This window comes from Ursus americanus, chromosome 28 (assembly GCF_024610735.1).
Source record: "Ursus americanus isolate L20-20 chromosome 28, mUrsAme1.1.p, whole genome shotgun sequence".
NCBI classification, from domain to species: Eukaryota; Metazoa; Chordata; class Mammalia; order Carnivora; family Ursidae; genus Ursus; species Ursus americanus.
In genome coordinates, this window is record NC_142154.1 from 2,912,805 (window position 1) to 2,930,912 (window position 18,108).

An 18,108-nucleotide genomic window follows, 5' to 3' on the forward strand; every position below is an offset into this window, starting at 1 on the left:
GGGTGGAACTTTCCAGAACACTTGGAGAGAGGCAGAGGAGCAGCAGCTGCCCCACACTGGCTGGCGCCCGCTCACCGGCTATACCAAATGGTGAAGGAAACCACTTACTGTTTTGGGGTTCAAACCCAACTCCACCAGGTAAGAAGTGAAAAAAGCTTATAAGAAATTGGCCCTGAAGCACCACCCTAACATGAATCCAAATGAAGATGTTTAAACAGATTTCTCAAGCTTACAAAGTGCTCTGTGATGCAAAGAAAAGGGACAAAGAAGGAGCATCTGACAAAGGAGAAGGGGCTACCAGAGAAGGCGGGGCTGGTCGCGGTTCCAGCTCTCCCAGGGACAGCCCTGCAACGCCCTTTTGGAGGACGAGGAAGCAGCAGAGAGAAAGGAGAGGCAAAAATGTTGTGCATCAGCTCTCAGTAACCTCAGAAGGGTGATATAATGGTGCAACAGGAAAACTAGCTCTGCCGAAACACAAGGGCCAGGGTGGTGAGGAGGAGCGGTGACATGCTGTCCTGAGGGCAGCGGTTACTGGACAATTCCTAAGGTGGAACCTGGGACGGCCCAGCAAATTCGGTCTGTGTGCAGAGTGCCAGTGCTAAAGACAGATGGAAAAGCTGCAATGGAAGGAAGACAGCTTGAGAGAAGAAGATTCTAGAAGTTCATATTGACCAAGTTATGAAAGGTGCTCGGAAGATAACACTCCAGGTGAAGGAGACCAAGAACCAGGTCTGGAGCCAGAGATATTATCATTGTTTCTGACATCATCAGAAGGACCGTGCTGATTTTTTTCAGCAAGGAGGCCTTTCCGTGTGTGGACATACAGCTGGCTGATGCACTCTGCAGCTTTCGAGGCTAGCCTCTGCTCTTGACGACCGAACCACCACCATCACCTCTCACCCACACCGGACCATCAAGTCCAAACATGTCCCGCGTGTGCTGAACAGTCACGCCCATTCATCACAGACCACATGAAAAGGGTCGCCTAGTCACTGGAGTTAAGGTAAACTTCCCTGAGAATGGCTTTCTCTCTCCTGAGAAACCCTCTTTGTAATCCTACCTGAGAGGAAGGAAGTAGAGGAGACTGAAGAAATGGGGCAGCCAGACCCCGTGGCCTTGTTGCCACCGTTACCATGGACACGCCGGTGAGGCTGACACGTGTCATGCAGGGTGGCGCTCAGTGTCAGAACTCTCACAGACTGGGGACTCACGCCCACTGTGGCCCTTTATATGCAGTGGCTGTGTGAAGGGCTGTAACCAGAGCTCACGACTGGCTACTGCTTTTGTTTCGATATTCAAAAATAGTGGTGCTTTCAAGGTTAAATAAAGAGTAAACTCAAATGTAGAAGTTAGAAAAAAGAAAAAGAAAAGAAAAAAACGAAAGACAAGAGACACTGGATGAGCAAGGTCAGATTCCATGCAGTGAACTGACAAGGCCTGGACTCGAACACTCGGAGCCTCCTTCCAGCTCCGCTACCTGGAGCCCCTAACTTCACTCTTTCTCTGGCTCCTTGTTTTCGTCACAGGAAAAACTGAAACCCTGACTCCTTCCACTGGACAGGTGCTGTTAGATCTCAAGGGCCCATGGATGGGGACACACGAATAGTCTAAGAGCTCCGCAGACGCAGCAGTGGTCAGTGCGACCGCCGTTAGCCTTCATGAGACAGCAGAATGAGATGTAAGATGCCCCCAGGTACCGGACATTCTTAAGAAGTGCTATTTACAGGATTTCTCTCGGGTTACTCCAAAAACCCCTTCGAAAGACAGCCAGAGTAGATGTGGGTCCTACAGAAAAGGAGCTTCCAGGCAGCCACATCAAGTTTTCGTCCAGACCCCAAGACCCCACTGCAGGACGGACGGCACCGGACTGGCAGGGCCAGAGACTGTGGCAGGGGAGCCAGCCAGGCCACTGCTGCCCTAATTCTCACAGGAACCCACCAGGATCTGAACTAGACGGGGAGGCAGCGGAGCCGGGAAGGAGGGGGAACACACATGAAAAACCCAGATGATGTACAAGAGATTCTCCAAGCCATGGGACACGTGAGCAATAATCCATCTCCCAGAGGCGCAGGCCCCACCCCGACCCACACGGATCGGCAGACACGCCCACACGGTCATGCGACTGCACTGAGGTCAGCAAGGCAGGCTTGAAGAAGGTGCTGGGCGCTCAATACAAATGACCTGTGGCGACCTGTGGCGACTCCTATCGCTATTCTTCTTCAATTTACATCAATTCAAAGCAGTCGTCCTGGACTCTCTCCTCCAGGGGGGTCACAGAAGACAGCACGGCGCACAACATCCGCTACCATGAGGGATGCCCAGTACTCATGCTGACATGGGGAGAACAGCGCTGTCTGCACACTCCCACCCACACCGCCTCCGCGCCCCCACCAAACACACACAGTTTCCCTGGCCCGACCCAACCTCCCCCTTCTCCTTACCTGGGCTTATTCTGGGGCAGAGCCTTGGCATCGACGGCAAACATTTTGGAAACAAAGATAATAACTGGAGCAGTGTCCTCCCTTCCACATTTCATGAAAGCTAAACAAATTGGAAGGAAAAAGGTCACTCGCTTTTCCCATGACCAGAAAGGCAGACTTCTAAAACACAAGATGTTAAGAATACAGCATCATCTCAATGCATAAGCGGCCTGTAATCTTTTAGAACCACAACAAAAATTCTCTTTAGAAAAGTATAAAATCGCTAGAACATAGCAGAGGAGGAGCAAGGAGAACTGGCAGAAATGGGGAAAGAAGGGCAAAGGTCAGGGCAGGAGGACAGCTGGGTGCTGAAGCCCACGAACAGGGCTCCCCGCCAGTCCCGACTATAAGCCCTCAGAGATCCTACCCTATATCCAGAGCAGAAGGGGTAAAACTGAGGAATGCCAAGTCAACAGTCAACAAGGCAGCTTATTAATAAAAAACATACAAGTTACACACATTAGAAAATGGACAAGAATATCGCATCATGCTGGTAACAAAACAGTTAGAAATAAGACTCAGTATTACGAAGATGTCAGTTTTCCCTAAATCTATACATACTAGCACAATTTCACATCAACATTTTGACATTTTTCTTCACCTTACTGGAGGTATATACAAAACCACTAATCAGTGTTTTTTTTTTTTCCTTAAAAAATCACCCCCCCCACCAAAATAATGTGCACATAAATGAAAAGAATTCAACAGCAATACTGAAACAAGAGCAACACGACAGGAGGTCAGAAGCAAGGGCACAGCAGATGTCTTGCTGGGGATGTGGGTGCTAGGAGTGAGGAGCAGTGTGACATGCCGTGACCCACGCTGTCCTGGGACCACTCTGGCTGCACAAGGGAGCGAGCACCAAGGGAAACCGAGAGCAGAGGTGGGGACTCTGGGTGAAAAGCTGTACTAACACCCAGGTGAGAGATCCTTTGGCCGCAGAAGCAGAAATGCTGGCAAGGAGCTGAATGCTGCATAGATCTCGAGGCAAGAATACACAGTATGTGCAAACGGATTAGACGCAGGGGTGTGAGTAAACAGGAGAGCCAGGGATGACTCCGAGCTTTCTGGAGTGAACAAATGAAAGGACGGAGCCTCTGACTGAGCCGGGAAGAACTAGGAAAAGCAGGCTGAGGGAGAAGGGAAGAAGCCTGGCGGGGATATGTTGGGGATCAGATGCTCCTCAGAGAGCTGAGCAGGAAGAGTTGCGACGGGTCCCCAAGTCTACAGCCGAGGCGGCGGACAGGCGACAGGCTCTGAGACCAGGTGTGGGAGTCATGAGCAGACTACTGTGGTGGCAAGCCTTGAGATGGGTGACATGGCCAGGAGAAGGAACGCAGGCCCTGCTTGGGGGCTCCCACAGTGACAGAGAGAGGAAAGGGAGAGAGAGACGAGGAACAGACACAAGGAATAAGCAGCCAGAGAGGAACGCAGGAAGAAGTGACCTGCTGTGTCCAATGCTAGTGATAGATCTAGTCGGATGATTTAACAAAGGACAATCAACAGGGGCCCCGAGAGCAGCAGCCAAGTGGTTTTGGCGATGGAGGTTGCGAATTCAACAGAACGGGAGGAAAAGCAGCAGAGACGTGAGTACATGCAGATGAATTTCGTGGCAGCTTGCAGAGTCTGGAGCAGGCGGATCCCCCTTGTGGGGAGCAGAGAGCGGCCCAGCCCCGGAACCCACTTCCATGGTCCTCAGGGACCCGGTCGCGGTGCTGACACAGCAGCTCAGGGACATATTCTTCACTGCGCAGGGGCTGGGCCACAGGGTCATTGGGAGCCTCTGAGACGAGATCAAGGCAGAAGGGATGGGGCTCAGAGCCTCTGGTCTCCCACCCCAGCAGCAAACAAAACAGCCCTAGCAACACTACAACTCTGGCGAAACGGCCTTTTGTGGAATTGGCCAGTTAGCAGATTGGCATTTGGCAAACCAGTCCAGAGCAGCCTTGACTTAGGACGCTCCAAACTCCGGCCCCTGCGAGGTCCCCTTCACCTCACCTGCTTTCAGGGCCTGGGTTTCCGGCGGGAGAGAGTCGAACGCCTGTGACCCTGCGCACATCAGCCTCTCCACCCTCTCGGCGGTCATATCCAGGGGGCTGGGAAGTTTCTGACACACCATCGCTGACATCTGCTGTTAAGGACTCACAACCTCGAACATGGGCCCTCCAGCAACGCACGTGAACGACACAGATCCCAGTGCACACTAAATACCGAGGTGACAGTGTTGGTCCCTACAGAAAACGCCCGAGCTGTGAAACACTATGCACCACATCTCAGAGTAGGGAGTTCACGGACTCGCCAGAGCCCAGGAAGGACTCCTCCACGGACATGGAGGGCCCAGGGAAAGAGCGAGCACAGCACTGCTTAGTAACTCGGCCTCCTGGGACCCTCAAGTGCTAACATTTTTCCACATGGTTTTGGTCTACCTAAACTTCTATAGAACGACCATGAGCCACCAGCTAGTATTCCAGAACGTCCCCTACCAGAGCCCGTGTCACTGTAGGTCTGAGGTGCCACTGCGGGCCCACACCCAGGGCACTGTGCCCACGGCCCCCCACGTGGGGACTGTGTGGGACACGCGCATCAACAAAAAGAAGACAGTTTAAATTTGCTTATAAAATTACCTTAGTTAATATGAACCACCTCAGATCAAGTCCTCTGGGAATCACTAATATGACAGGAAATACCAAATCTGCTAAAAAACTATGGCACTAAAATGAAACACTGATCCAACACAACCATCTAAGTTATCTCCTTACACGTAAATCTTAGTAAAATAAAATCTTTTGTTTTTACAGGCTACTGAACAAAAGTAAAAAATGTGTCTTCTTTTTTGAAAGAACATGTATCTGAATCGGTATCGGTGAGACCATGAATGAGAATCAGAACGTTCATGAGTATAAGCCGTAAATACAGTTTCAGGGCAGAATACTAATTAACCACAAAAGACTTACTTTGGGTGGAAATGTGCTCTCTCCAGAGGATTTCCTGATTGCCAGTAACATGCTGTTTCCTCCTGCTTTGTCAGAACTGTTATTTCATTACAAACCATCGAGACAAAGGATACCCAGCACAGCATGGGAGATGGGCAGCCACTGACTGCAGATGGCATTGATCTGAACTTTAGGGTCTGAATGTCGTGCCTCCCGGGCTCCAATTTTCAATCCTAAAGAAGTCACTATTTTATCAATTTTTTCTTTGTCCCTGTAGTAAGCACACAAGGGCAGGAGGTCACACACAGACAAGAAGGAACAGACAGGAGAAGGAGTGCCACGTTTTTCGAAACACTTACTTCCAATGTACCTCTTCTACAAGCAACTGGACATACCTGGAGGGGCTCCCGCCAGGGTCTCCACTCCCTCCCTTTTCAGGGGCCCCTCCTGCAGGGCTCCCAGGGGGCACCATCCCAGGCCCCTGAGGCAAGCTGCGGTAACGGGTGAAGCAGCCTTATATACCAGTGCTCAAAGTCATGATTCCAACTCTGGAATAACTTTGAAAGCAAATTTACTAAAGCAAACTTTCTCTTCACTTGAACCAGGCAAGGGTGTTCCCAAGTTCCCCATTAACGATACTGGATATCCAACACACCCTTTCTACTGCAAAGACTATTTTATTATAAGTTGGGTTTGTATAAACAAAGATCCGGTGTTTCTCTCCATCCGTCTGTCCCCTCCTCCGGGTACTCTGTCAAACCCTGACTGCTCCTCTGTCCCTCCTGCTACCCTTGACTTGGGTCACACACACTCCTTTACATTGCTTCCAAGCCCTGAGATCAACTGGCCTGCAAAGGCTCTGCTCACTTCCTGGGTCTATCTCCGCTTTCCGAAGCGTGACTCATCACACGGGATGGTGAGGCAGATTATACCGCCCAAAGATAAACAATTTCACGGCAGTCTTACTTTTTCAAGACGGCATCATACAAACTCCATATATTCTCCAGGATCAGCTGCACAAATAAAGGTTTCTTTCCTTTTGCCTGTAAAAAAGAACACGTGCACTTAAGTTTCTGAATATTTAACAGGAACCCCATACTCATCCTTGATGTGTTTTGTGAACGGTACGTCTCATTTCTGCTAGAAAATGTTTACTCAACAGTAAGGTAGTGGGAAATGGTTGCAAGAATGTGTTAAACAGCCAATAATGTGCAGTCGGTAACAAACCACCGTTGTCTTCCTCAGGGAACCAGGGACGGGCAAACGAGGAGACCAACTGTGGGGCATGTCGCTGCAACTGCCCCACCTCTGTCATCAAAGGGTCACACGACACCCAGGCTGAGCACCAAACCTCACTCTGCGTGTGCAGGTCCCTTCCACAGACTTCTACACACGTTCTTGAACATGGAAAACATTCAACTTCAAGGAAGAGGATAGTAAAAAAAACAAAAACCCCTACCATTTCTCTTACCAAACTGCATGCAAAATAACAGCACCTTGAGAAGGATACCGTCACACACATGTGAGACGGAATACACACGGACGCCCCTTTCCGACCACCTCCCCCTTACAGGTGGAAGAACGGGGACAACGTCCACGGAGCTGGTAAGCGGTGGAGCCAAGATGCAAACACAGACTTGGACTTCCAACCCACGCTCTTTGCGACCTCGCTACACTGGCTCCGTTTTAAGGAGCTTTGTGAAAGGCTTTTAATGGCAAGGGAAGATGTTCACGATACGACATCAAGCAAAAAACCAGCTACGTTATACAAACAATATAAGCTCAACCAAGGAACTAATGTCTCGATCCTAAAAGAATGAAAAAAACTAAAACCACAGCATCAGCAGTGTTGGCTTCTGTGTTTTTTTTTCTTATGGCTTTATATTTACAAATATTTTCTAAAAGGAATCTATATGCTCTTCCATGAGAATAATTTATAAAATCCTGAATTTTACATAAAATAACAACAACAAAGCAGCATCAAGGAAAGTACCCCTTGAGGCTCTGTGACAGCAGTCCTGCATCGATCGCCTCTCCCTATAGAAGGAAGGGCTCTGGGAGCACCTGCCTCTCCCCTTGAGCAGGCCTGGTGACCAGCATTCAGCGACAGAAGTGAGCTGAGCCTGGGACACAGCGCGCTCGGCAACAGCCGTCTCTCGACGGTGAAGGGGACGCACAAAGGCAGGAGGCAAAACATGTGTCTAAGTGCACAGGGTCTGAAATTTTTGCTCCCCTTGAAAAAAGAAAGAGGAAACAAACAAGCAGTTCTTTGTCCCCTGTGTTTAAAGAACTCCATTTAAGTAACACTTGGAAATAAGACACGTGACCACGAACCCCTCACGCACTGACCCACTTTAACAGAGGACAAATTACATCTGCTAAAGGTGTTACAGTACAAGTGGGACTGGGGCAGGCACGTGAGCGACACAGAGAAGGGACACACGCCTCATCACCTGGTCCACCTTCATAACCTTCCTGGCCTTCATATTGATGTAGTAATCTCCCCACAAGGTTTTCAAAAGAACTTCCTTTTTGATGCCGATTTTTTGACTGTAGATTTTGGCGAAGTGCTCGACTCTGGAAGAAAAGCAAGTGTGGGTGTTAATTAGTGACAACAGTAAGTGAGAGTGTTTGTGTGTCAGGTGCTGTTCCGAGTGCTCTCGGCGCACTACCAGACACCATCATTTCACCTGTCCCGACGGGCTCGCGCTCGTCACCTCCCCGTTGTACCGAAAGAGCTACGCATACTGAGATATTCCGGAGGTAATACGCGAGGCCAGGACTCCAACCCAAGCAGTCTGGCTCCAGAGCCCACGTTCCTGTCCCATCGCTCTATGTTCACCCGGGTTAGAATTCACTCTATCGCTCCGTCCCTAACTCTGCACGTGTAAAGCCAGGCCAGAGGAACAAGGGCCAGGGAGACGCAGGCTCCAGCTGCCCTCCGCAACTCTGCCAGCAGGAAACTTCGATTCAGCCCGCCACCGCGACAGGTGCCTGGTGCTCACACGGGGAAAAACGCCAGAGCCACAGCTTGCCAGAAAAAGGCTTTTCAGCCTCCTGGATTCAATAGAAAACATATGCACACTTACGTAGCTCTCCTCAGCCCTGAGAGGAACCAGTTAGCACCAGTGTGCGCCACTGCAAACCCCGGCGGCGGGACAGCAGTCACCTGACACATCGCGGTGCTGTGCCTCTGGATCAAAGACTAGGAAAAACCTCTTTTCTGCAGGGAACAGCGCATTTCGTGTAACGTGTGAGTCTAACTCTCAAAGTGCCAGCATCTGGGAAGATGCCTGCTGTTTTGTGCACTGCACAGACTCCAAAGGTAACATGCTCTGGACAGGTTCTTAGGTATCCGCTGGCAAGTGTGCTATGGCCAGAATCCAGGGTTAAGGACAACCCCGTCCGATGAGCTGATACTCTCTCACCATAACAAAGCCTGGTGGGAGCAAGAGGACACTAGAGGAGTGCAAGCTCACCATCGTGGTAGGAGCAGAGACGTGAAGAGCAGCAGGTGGCAGCTCTGCAGCAGATGCAGGCCCCACGGAAAGTGCTGGAGGTAAGTGTCCAGCATCCCCCTCACTGACGACGAAGGGAGAGAAAACACCCGTCCGGGAATCAAAATCCAAATTCTGCAGTTACAGGCTGCTGGCATTCTGGAGCCGGCCTCAACGGGCCATGACCTCAAAGCCACTCGCTATTTCCCGTTTGATCCCACAGTGATTTGTGCAGGTGGGTTTATTTTTTTAATTTTCCAAAATTTTAGTTTCTATTATAATTTTGTTTATATTCATTATACATATAAATTATACGTGCTTTCTATATACATTACATATGATTAATTTATAACTGTTATATTTTTGAAGGGATCCCTCGATCCCTTCTCTGCACAAATTCCCAGCTCAGTCTATAGACCAACAGTATCTGCCTCGGAGGGCTGAAAGGAGCACAACTGGTCTCTCTCCCACCCCAGTGGCTAGTCCACAAGTGAGGTCAGTGGCCAGTTGTGCACAATGCCCATGCCTCAAGAAAGAAACAGGCTCTGTCTTGCTGCCTGTTCCAGGGACCAGTAAAAAGAGCCAGGCCTTCTCCCGGGCTTCCTGGTGAAGCATACCCACAACAAGGCACAGAAGGTCCCTTCCAGATGCAAATCAGCAGACCCCATCTCCCTGCGGCTTCTACTTCTAACCCCCTGATTCTGCCAGGCATGGTGCCATCCTCCACAGACTTGCAGATCCATTCCAGGACCTATGGGAGGAGGACAACAGGAGGCAAGCACCGTGGCCTGAGGTCCCGGGCACATTCTCCAACCCAAACTTACCCAAGAGCCCTGACCTTTACCCTGATGCTTGCGAGGGCCCCAATGAATACGGCAGAAGCTCTGATCCACATATGGGCAAGTTGGGTCTATTCTTACATGGCTAAAACTGAAGGTAATGACCGAGTGATGAGTACATCAAATTTCCAATATTTTCGTATTTTGTACTTTTTGAAATTGCATTTTTTTCTTTTTTGGCCTGATACAGGACCAATTTTTTGTATATCTTTCACTGACACTTAAATTCTAACTTAAATTATTACACTGTTCAGATGGTTTGTCTTTATTTGACCTGTTAACAGTCTGACTGTGATATAAAATCTCCCCCAAACCACACAGATTTCTACTTACACTTGTTTTTGCCTCCTGCACTTTGTTGTTATGATCACTGATACGGAGTTAATCTCTGTCCATTCTCCATTAACAAGGATCCTTGCACCACAATATATTTCTATAAACTCTGCATGGTTCGTCAATACTGCCAAACTGACTTTTTTTTTTTTTTTAAGATTTTATTTATTTATTTGACAGAGAGAGAGAGACAGTCAGAGAGAGGGGGAACACAGGTAGGGGGAGTGGGAGAGGAAGAAGCAGGCTCCCAGCGGAGAAGCCTGATGTGGGGCTCGATCCCAGAACGCTGGGATCACGCCCTGAGCCGAAGGCAGACGCGTTAACGACTGAGCCACCCAGGCGCCCCCAAACTGACTTTCTTTTTGCTCACATTTAACTGACATATTGAGCCAAAGCTTTGGTGTTTACCCTTTGGCTATTACGCTTTCTGTTTATTTATTTTAGGTAGCAAACCTTTGGATTATTTTTTTTTTAATGGAATTTCCTTCTTTAAAAAGGTATCTCCTCCGTGGGTGTTTCATGCTTTTAGTGTCGTAACTGTTCTGGTCACATGATTTCCACAGTGATTTCTGCTCGTGCTTCCAGGATTTTAAATGCTCATTTGCGGTACCCAGACTTTGATCTTTTGTTGGTCTTGTACAACACTGTGTCAGGTACATGGCCTGTTTCTAATTTGAAAAGTGGTAAATTTAAAGGTTTCCACACTCTCAAACCTCTATCAGAATCATAAATTAGAGCACAGTAAGAGACCCGCCCATCTGCTCAGGCCACTGTCCTCAAATCCTTTCCTGGTCCACCATTCATTCACACATACAGGCCCAGAAATCTTCCAAAGTCTTGGTTTTAATCCTTCCCATTCTTCTTCATCCCACAGTTGCCATAAAATTGGCTTAACATCAACCCTTCCCCCACTACTGCTTCGTGCTTTTTTGTCTGTCATTAGTTAGTTATAATTTTAAAACTATGATGATTTCTCCTTTCTGGATTCTGTTTTAACTCACTTCCTCCACAGTGTACCTTCAAACGAGATTCTCCGAGAGACCTGCAGACCTATGGACCCATCCGTCCTGGCCTATCTTCCTGAGCAACAACATGGCCAAGTGGGAGGTTATGGGGTATCCTTGTGCGTCCAAGCTGCCCAGTGGGCCGACGTTAATGGCAGGAGCCGAAAACACTGGTGTACAAAGACAAACAGAACTGCTCTAGGGAGGACTCCTGTCCCCTGTTTTATAGGGTTGGGAACTCAGGTGCACTTACCTAAAACAAGAGCTGGACTCTGACCTTTCCAAGTCAGCAGACTGCCGGATTCATACCCGCAACAGGACAGGCTGAGGCCCTACACAAAGGTCCAGCCTCGAGTCGCACTTCATCCTGTCCCCGGCGTGAGAGTTTAAGCATCCTCCACATTCTGAAATGTGCTCCTTCCCGCCTTTTGGGACCCAGGAGTTGCCACCTTTCCCTAGTCCCTGACCTATCAGGGAGGCTGGCAGGAAAGCACCTCTAGTGCTTTCATTTTCACCACCAGCTCCCCGTAAATGGACATGTCCACGTGTCGACAACAGGCACTGATGGATCTCTACATGCGACCTGGCCTAACGCAGGGGATTCGCTGACTGACTGAAAGCACGTCAAAGTGTCCAGAGTTGTGAGGACCCCGAAGCCATCCGTGCAAGCCTCTTCCCCTATCCCTTCTCCTTCCACAATAAACCAATATCAATTTCTGAGATTTAGACTAAAATTCGCCTGAAACATTCAATTATTTATGGAAATCATTCCAAGAAAAGGATGAGCCCCCCACCCTGTGGCTCACGAGCAAAATGCTGACAGATTAGGAAACTGATTCTGACCCTGTTATGTGACTGAATCAACCACTGTACTTTGTAGCTCAAAGAAATTCTCAGAAATCATCTGAGCATTCTTAGTGTCAGGTGAGGACACTGAGGCCCAAAATGGTGACCATGGCAAGTCGTCAGCCAAGTGGGAAAAGGGCACATTCTCTGCAGGTTGGTAGTTTCTACTTTCATTATATGTCCGCTCTCTGAATTTTAGTATGACCTTCATGGGCACCAAGTGGGCTACGGTCTCTACAACTGATGACAAACCAACAAGGAAAATCATGGTATTACAATTTACTATCCTGTCAAGGCATAATGACCGAACACGGTCAAAAGGGAGTGAAGAGCAAGTTCCCATAAAAGAAGGACAGAGCAGCCAAGACTGGTTGGGCTCTTCGCAGGCCACATATTCTGCTCTATTTCCGATCCCTTCTTCTTTCCCATTTGCAAACTGACAAATGTTATGAATAGGCTGTTTTCCCCTGGTGCATTATGTCTGGTTCTGTTATCTCTGCAACATAGACATGATTCAGCCCAAGACGAAAGTAAATTTCACTGTAGTCCCACAACGTTCATCCAAGCTCAAGACAGGTTTCATGGAGTAATAATTCTTTAATTATATTTGGATTTTCTGATTCCACAAGTCAGTAATGCTTGTGGTTCAGAAATGTAATCAAATGCCCACCACATTCTAAACACTGACATCACTATTCCATGGCCCGCATTACATATCCAGAAGGGGCCATCAGAAGAAACAAGGGTCCTGTATCCCAGAGTGGGGAGCCCCCACTGAAGCCCCACAGTCAGTGGCACCAACTTCAGTGTCAAACAGACGTTAAACTTAGTATCAGCTCTTCCACTTAGTGGCTGAGCCTTGGATAATACGTATTAATAGCTACTTAAAAGGACTGTCCTAAGAATTCAATGAAATAATTTAAGCAAAGTGAATAACTAGCTTAACATCCAGCACGGTTACACCCAAATAAAGTTAGCTTCTTTCCATACTAACTTCTGCTAGTGCAGACAGTAAAAGTTAACATAAACGTGTCTGCTCACATATGCATAAATACCCTCCAGAGAATATACAAGAAACTGCCAGGATGCACTGGCTTCCAGTGGGGAAATGAACTGAAAACCTAAGGGACAGGGTGGGAGACTCTTCATGGTCTCCTGTGGATACATTTTTGTACCTTTTAAATTTTAAATTTATTCAAAGAATAAAGTTCTAAATAAATCATTTTACATAGAATCTGCAAAGAGATGCAAGACTGGTTCAATACTCAAAAATCAATCAATGTAATCCATTATATTAACAAGTTAAAGAAGAAAAATCATATGATTGTATTAAATAACACAGAAAAAGCATTTGACAAAATCTGACACCCATTCATAAAAATGTCTGAGAAAAAAAGGAATACAGAGGAACTTCTGCAAACTGATAAAGAACATTTAAAAATAACCTGCAGCTAACATTATACCTAATGGTGATAGACTCAGTGCTTTCCCTCTACGATCAGAACAAGCCCAGGATGTCCACGCTCCCAGCTCTCATTCAAATAGTCCTGGGAGCTCCTGGAAGAGCAACAAGGCAAGAAGAGGAAAGTGAGTGGCAAAGTAAAGGAGGGAATAAAGCAGCCCGTCCGCCGAAGAATCGACACAAAATTCTAGGGAGTTCAGCAAGGTCACAGTACACAAGATCGACATACGAATACGAATTAACTGTATCTCCAAAAAGTAGGAAGGACTATGTGAGCCCCAAAATTAAAAATATAATACTATTTCTAATTGCTCAGAGACAATGAAAAAGTAGGTGCAAATCCAATACAATATGTACAGGACTTTATGTTGAAAACTATAAAATGCTAATGAAAGAAATCAAAGAAAATCTTAAAAATTGAGAAACACAGTGTTCATGGATTAGAAGGTACAATGTAGTAAAGATGTCAATTCTCCTCAAATTGATACAGAAGATTCCCCATGCATTTTCAATAAAAATCCTAGCAACACTTTTTTTTTGCAGATATAGACAAAGATTATTATAAAATGTACACAGAGAGGCACAAGACCCTCGAACAGCTAAAACAATCTCCAGAAAGAGGAATGTGAGCAGAAACAACCTACCCAATCTCAAGACTTACTAGATACTTACAGTAATCAAGACTGTGTGGTACTGGTGGAAAGACAGACACAGACTGAGGAAACAGAACACTCAGAAATAGATCCACACAGGTGTGTCCAACTGATTTTGATAAAGGTACAAAAGCAATCCAGTGGGGGAGGTAAAGGTGCTGGAGTAACGGGACATCTATAGTCCAAAAAAGAACCTTGACCCAAGTCTCTCATCATATACAGAAAATTAACTCAGAATGGATCACAGACTTAAATGTAGAAAGTAAAACTATGAAACTTTTAGAAAAAACTATGAGAGAAAATCTTCAGGACCTAGGAGCCATGAAGGGTTCTTCGATTTGACTTTAAAAGCATAATTTATAGGGGCGCCTGGGTGGCCCAGCTGGTTAAGCGCCTGACTCTTGGTTTCAACCCAGGTGGCGGTCTCATGGCTGGTGAGATGGAACCCCGAGTCAGGATCCACACTGAGCCCGGAGTCTGCTTGAGTTTCTCTCTCTCTCCCTCTGCTCCTCCCTCCAAAGGCTCTCTCTCTAAAATAAAAATAAATATGTCCACCCAAATCCTGCTCTATGAAAGACACTGTTAAAAAGGATGAAACATCAAGCTATAGACTGAAAGAAACTATTTATAAAGCACATATGAGACAAAGGACTAGTATCTAGGAGATATGAAGAACTCTCAAAACTCAACAGTAAAAGAACGGAACAATACAATTAGAAAATGGGCAAAGGACTACAGAGCAAGGGAGATCACCAGCAAAATGAAAAGGCAATTTATGGGATGGGAGAAAATATTTGCAAATCCTGTATCTGAAAAGGACTTAATAACCAAAATATATAAAGGGCTCATACAACTCAAGAGCATAAAAACAAAGAATGCAATTTAAAAATGGACAGAGGAACTGAAGAGACATTTTTCCAAAGACGTACAGATGGCCCAAAGACACATGAAGATGCCCAACATCACTCAGTGTCAGGGAAATGCTGATCCAGCCATAACGAGCGATCACCTTACGTTTGTCAGAATGGCCACATCGAAAAGACAAGGAATAGTAAGGGTTGGCGAGGGGATGGGAACGTAACTGGGGCAGCCAGTATGGAAAACAGCATGGAGGCTCCTTGAAAAATGAAGAATAGAACCAGCATAGGATGTGATAATTCTATTTCTGGGTATTTATCTGAAAAAAAAAGAACTTGAAAAGATATATGTAACCCCCGGTTCACTGCAACACTATTTACAATAGCTAAGATACGGAAGCAACCTAAGTGTCCATCAAGAGATGAATGGATAAAGATGTGTATCATATATAATATATCATATATATATAACATATATATATAATATGATCATATATATAATCTGTGGTATCTAAAAACAAAAACAGAAAAACAAAACCAAATAAAACAACCTCACAGATACAGAGAACAGACTGGTAGTTGCCAGAGGTAGAGGTGGGGGTAAAAAGGGTCAAGGGGGCCAACAGGTACACACTGACTTACAAAATAAGTAACTCAGAGAATGTCACGTACAGCACAGTGACAAAAGTTAAATATGGTACTGTATATGTGAAAGCTGCTAAGAGAGTAAATCTTCAAAGTCCTCATTACAGGAAACAAACTTGTTCTATACCAGCATACGGAAAACTACACTTATCGTGGTGGTCATTTCACAGTCTATACAGATATCGAATCGTTCTGTTGTACACTTTAAACTAATACAATGTTCTATGCCTTCAGACCTCAATGAAGAAAGAAAGAGAAAATTAAAGAAAATGAGGCAAGGACACGAAGAGACGTCTCACCTGAGGACACGCAGGACAAATGGGCACAGGAAACAATGTTCCACAGCGCTAGCGGTCAGGAAATAGCAGTTAAGACCACAATAACATAACAACACACACCTGTCAGAATGGCTAAAAGAAAGTGACACCACCAAACAGCGGTGACCATGTGGAGACACTAGATCACCCCACACTGTGGGTGGGGGTGTAAAATGGCACCCCTTCTGGAAAACAGACACAAACCCTACGACTGCCATAGGACCCAGCAAACGCACTCCCATGCATTCATCCCAGAGAAATGAGAACTTATGTTCACAGAAAAACCTATACGTGAATGTTTGTGGTAGCTTCACTCACAACAGCCCCAGACGGGGAAAAACCCAGACGTCGTCCCACGCGCAAACAGTTAATCTGTGGCACACCCACCCCAGGGAACACTGCTCAGCCACACAAAGGAACCAACTGCTGATACATGCAACAAATGAGTTACGTCTCTAGAGAATTCCACGGCCTGAAAAAAAAAAACCCATCCAGAAAATGTTACAGAATGTTTGATTCTGTTTTTATAACATTGTTGAGATGATAAATTAGGCAAATGGGAGACACCTGTGACTCCAGGGGTTAAGGGGGGCAGGGGGGCTTTATCAGGGCAACATGAAGGATCTTCACTGGGATGGACAGTAGCAACGTCAATAGTCTGGCTGTGATATCGTGCTCCAGCTCTGCAGGATGTTACCACTGGGGGGTACTGGGTAAAGGGTACAAGAGAACTCTAATCTTTCTTACAACTCTATATCAATCATTATTTCAACAATAAAAAGTTTCATTAAAGAGATCAACTATATATACAGTCCACGGAGATCGAAGGAGATCCGAACAGACTTACCCAAAGCCCCACCCATCTATTGCACTCGTAAACACCACATTGCCCTGATCCGGAGAGAAGTAGAGGTGAGAATCATCCGTGTCCTCCAAGCCAGTGCTCCAGTCATACACTTGCTCTCCTGGGTCAGAATTTGGATTCACCTGGGATTCAGTTTCTCTCTCTGCTCTTTCTTCTAGGACTTTAGAAGTAAAAAGAGTTCCTGTGAGTGCATTAATCTAGGAGAGAGGGTGAAATGGCAGAATGTCACTGGATGGTTAGCACATCCATGGTGGGGGACGCGCTATCTAGAATTGTCAGTCAGTATGGGCTCCACGGATGCAGCTGATGTTTACAACAATAATTAACGGACACGTCATCAACCCATTCCTTCCAAACCCAGCAAGACTAAATTTTAAGGCCTCCATGAGGTCATTTTATGACCCGAGGGAGTGGCATCCGCAGCACAGGGCCTGGAGTCACTAGGAACTCACGACCCCTGAGCCTGCTCCCTCGCCAGTTCTCACACCTGGACTTGTCACCACTCTCCTCAGGCCCTTTTCCTGGCTGCCCATCCTCAACTATTTCCATCCCTTATTTCCTGCCGCAGAGAGAAAATGGAACCCATTATTCAGAAACCCTGCAAGCTCCCTGGATTCCAACTGATCGGCCCGTGTCTGTCTGCAAACACCACTGGCCCCTCTCCTTCTGCCTCCCTGGTGCCCCTCCTTGTCTGGCTCCACGGGGAACTAGATCCATTGATCCACGCTTTCTCGTTGCTCTACTTTGATCATTTCCTCCCTTCAACAAACAAATATTCTCAGCTGGTCTCATCAGTGGTGCCCCACTGTCTTGAAGAAAGTCCAAACCTCCATGCATGGCACACGACGTTCTCCATAATCAGAGCCCTATATTCCCTCCTACTCCCACCTCCTGCCCATTTCCCATGGTCTCACTCTTCAGTGACAGCAAGTCACGTGCAGCTCTTTGAATGAAACGTCCTACTATGCTTTCTCTCGAGTTTACTCTTATTCCTTCTCTCCCAAATGCCCTGGCCATAACCCCCGACCTTTTTCCATCTCAAGGCTTCTGTCCTGTGACTCTTCCTAACTGTCCTCCCTCCTGACCCAGTCAGGGTGAGGCAGCCTCATTCACATTCTCCAACCACACCCACGCTTCTCACTGCTCTCCAAAGAGCTCTTTAAAGGTCTCCCCACCACAGTGCGAGATCTCTGAAGACAGGGACTCTGACCTATTGGCACATTCACACTCCCCAGCACACAGTGGACATCCCAGAATTCACTTATTCAACATACAGCTACGCAAATGTCTGCTGGTAAATGCACAAATGGTTGGGCAAATGTCATCTAAAGGCAGGTAATAAAAAACCAAGGAGCCTCCTAATATTGCTTCGCTTTG

General features: G+C 46.9%; 1 protein-coding gene and 1 pseudogene across 1 annotated transcript in view; one reads left to right on the top strand and one right to left on the bottom strand.

Moving 5' to 3' along the window:
- Nucleotides 1-18,108, bottom strand: part of EFL1 (elongation factor like GTPase 1) — a 122,745-nt gene that overhangs the window by 83,268 nt on the left and 21,369 nt on the right. The window contains exons 7-12 of the mRNA XM_045812984.2: nt 16,714-16,928; nt 7,867-7,990; nt 6,380-6,456; nt 5,548-5,684; nt 4,479-4,601; nt 2,442-2,541 (exon numbers count right to left, since the gene is read on the bottom strand). Coding sequence (XP_045668940.1) covers nt 2,442-2,541; nt 4,479-4,601; nt 5,548-5,684; nt 6,380-6,456; nt 7,867-7,990; nt 16,714-16,928 — 776 coding nt within the window. The remainder of the gene's footprint in view (nt 1-2,441; nt 2,542-4,478; nt 4,602-5,547; nt 5,685-6,379; nt 6,457-7,866; nt 7,991-16,713; nt 16,929-18,108) is intronic.
- LOC123802463 (dnaJ homolog subfamily A member 1 pseudogene) lies at nt 88-1,149 on the top strand (annotated as a pseudogene).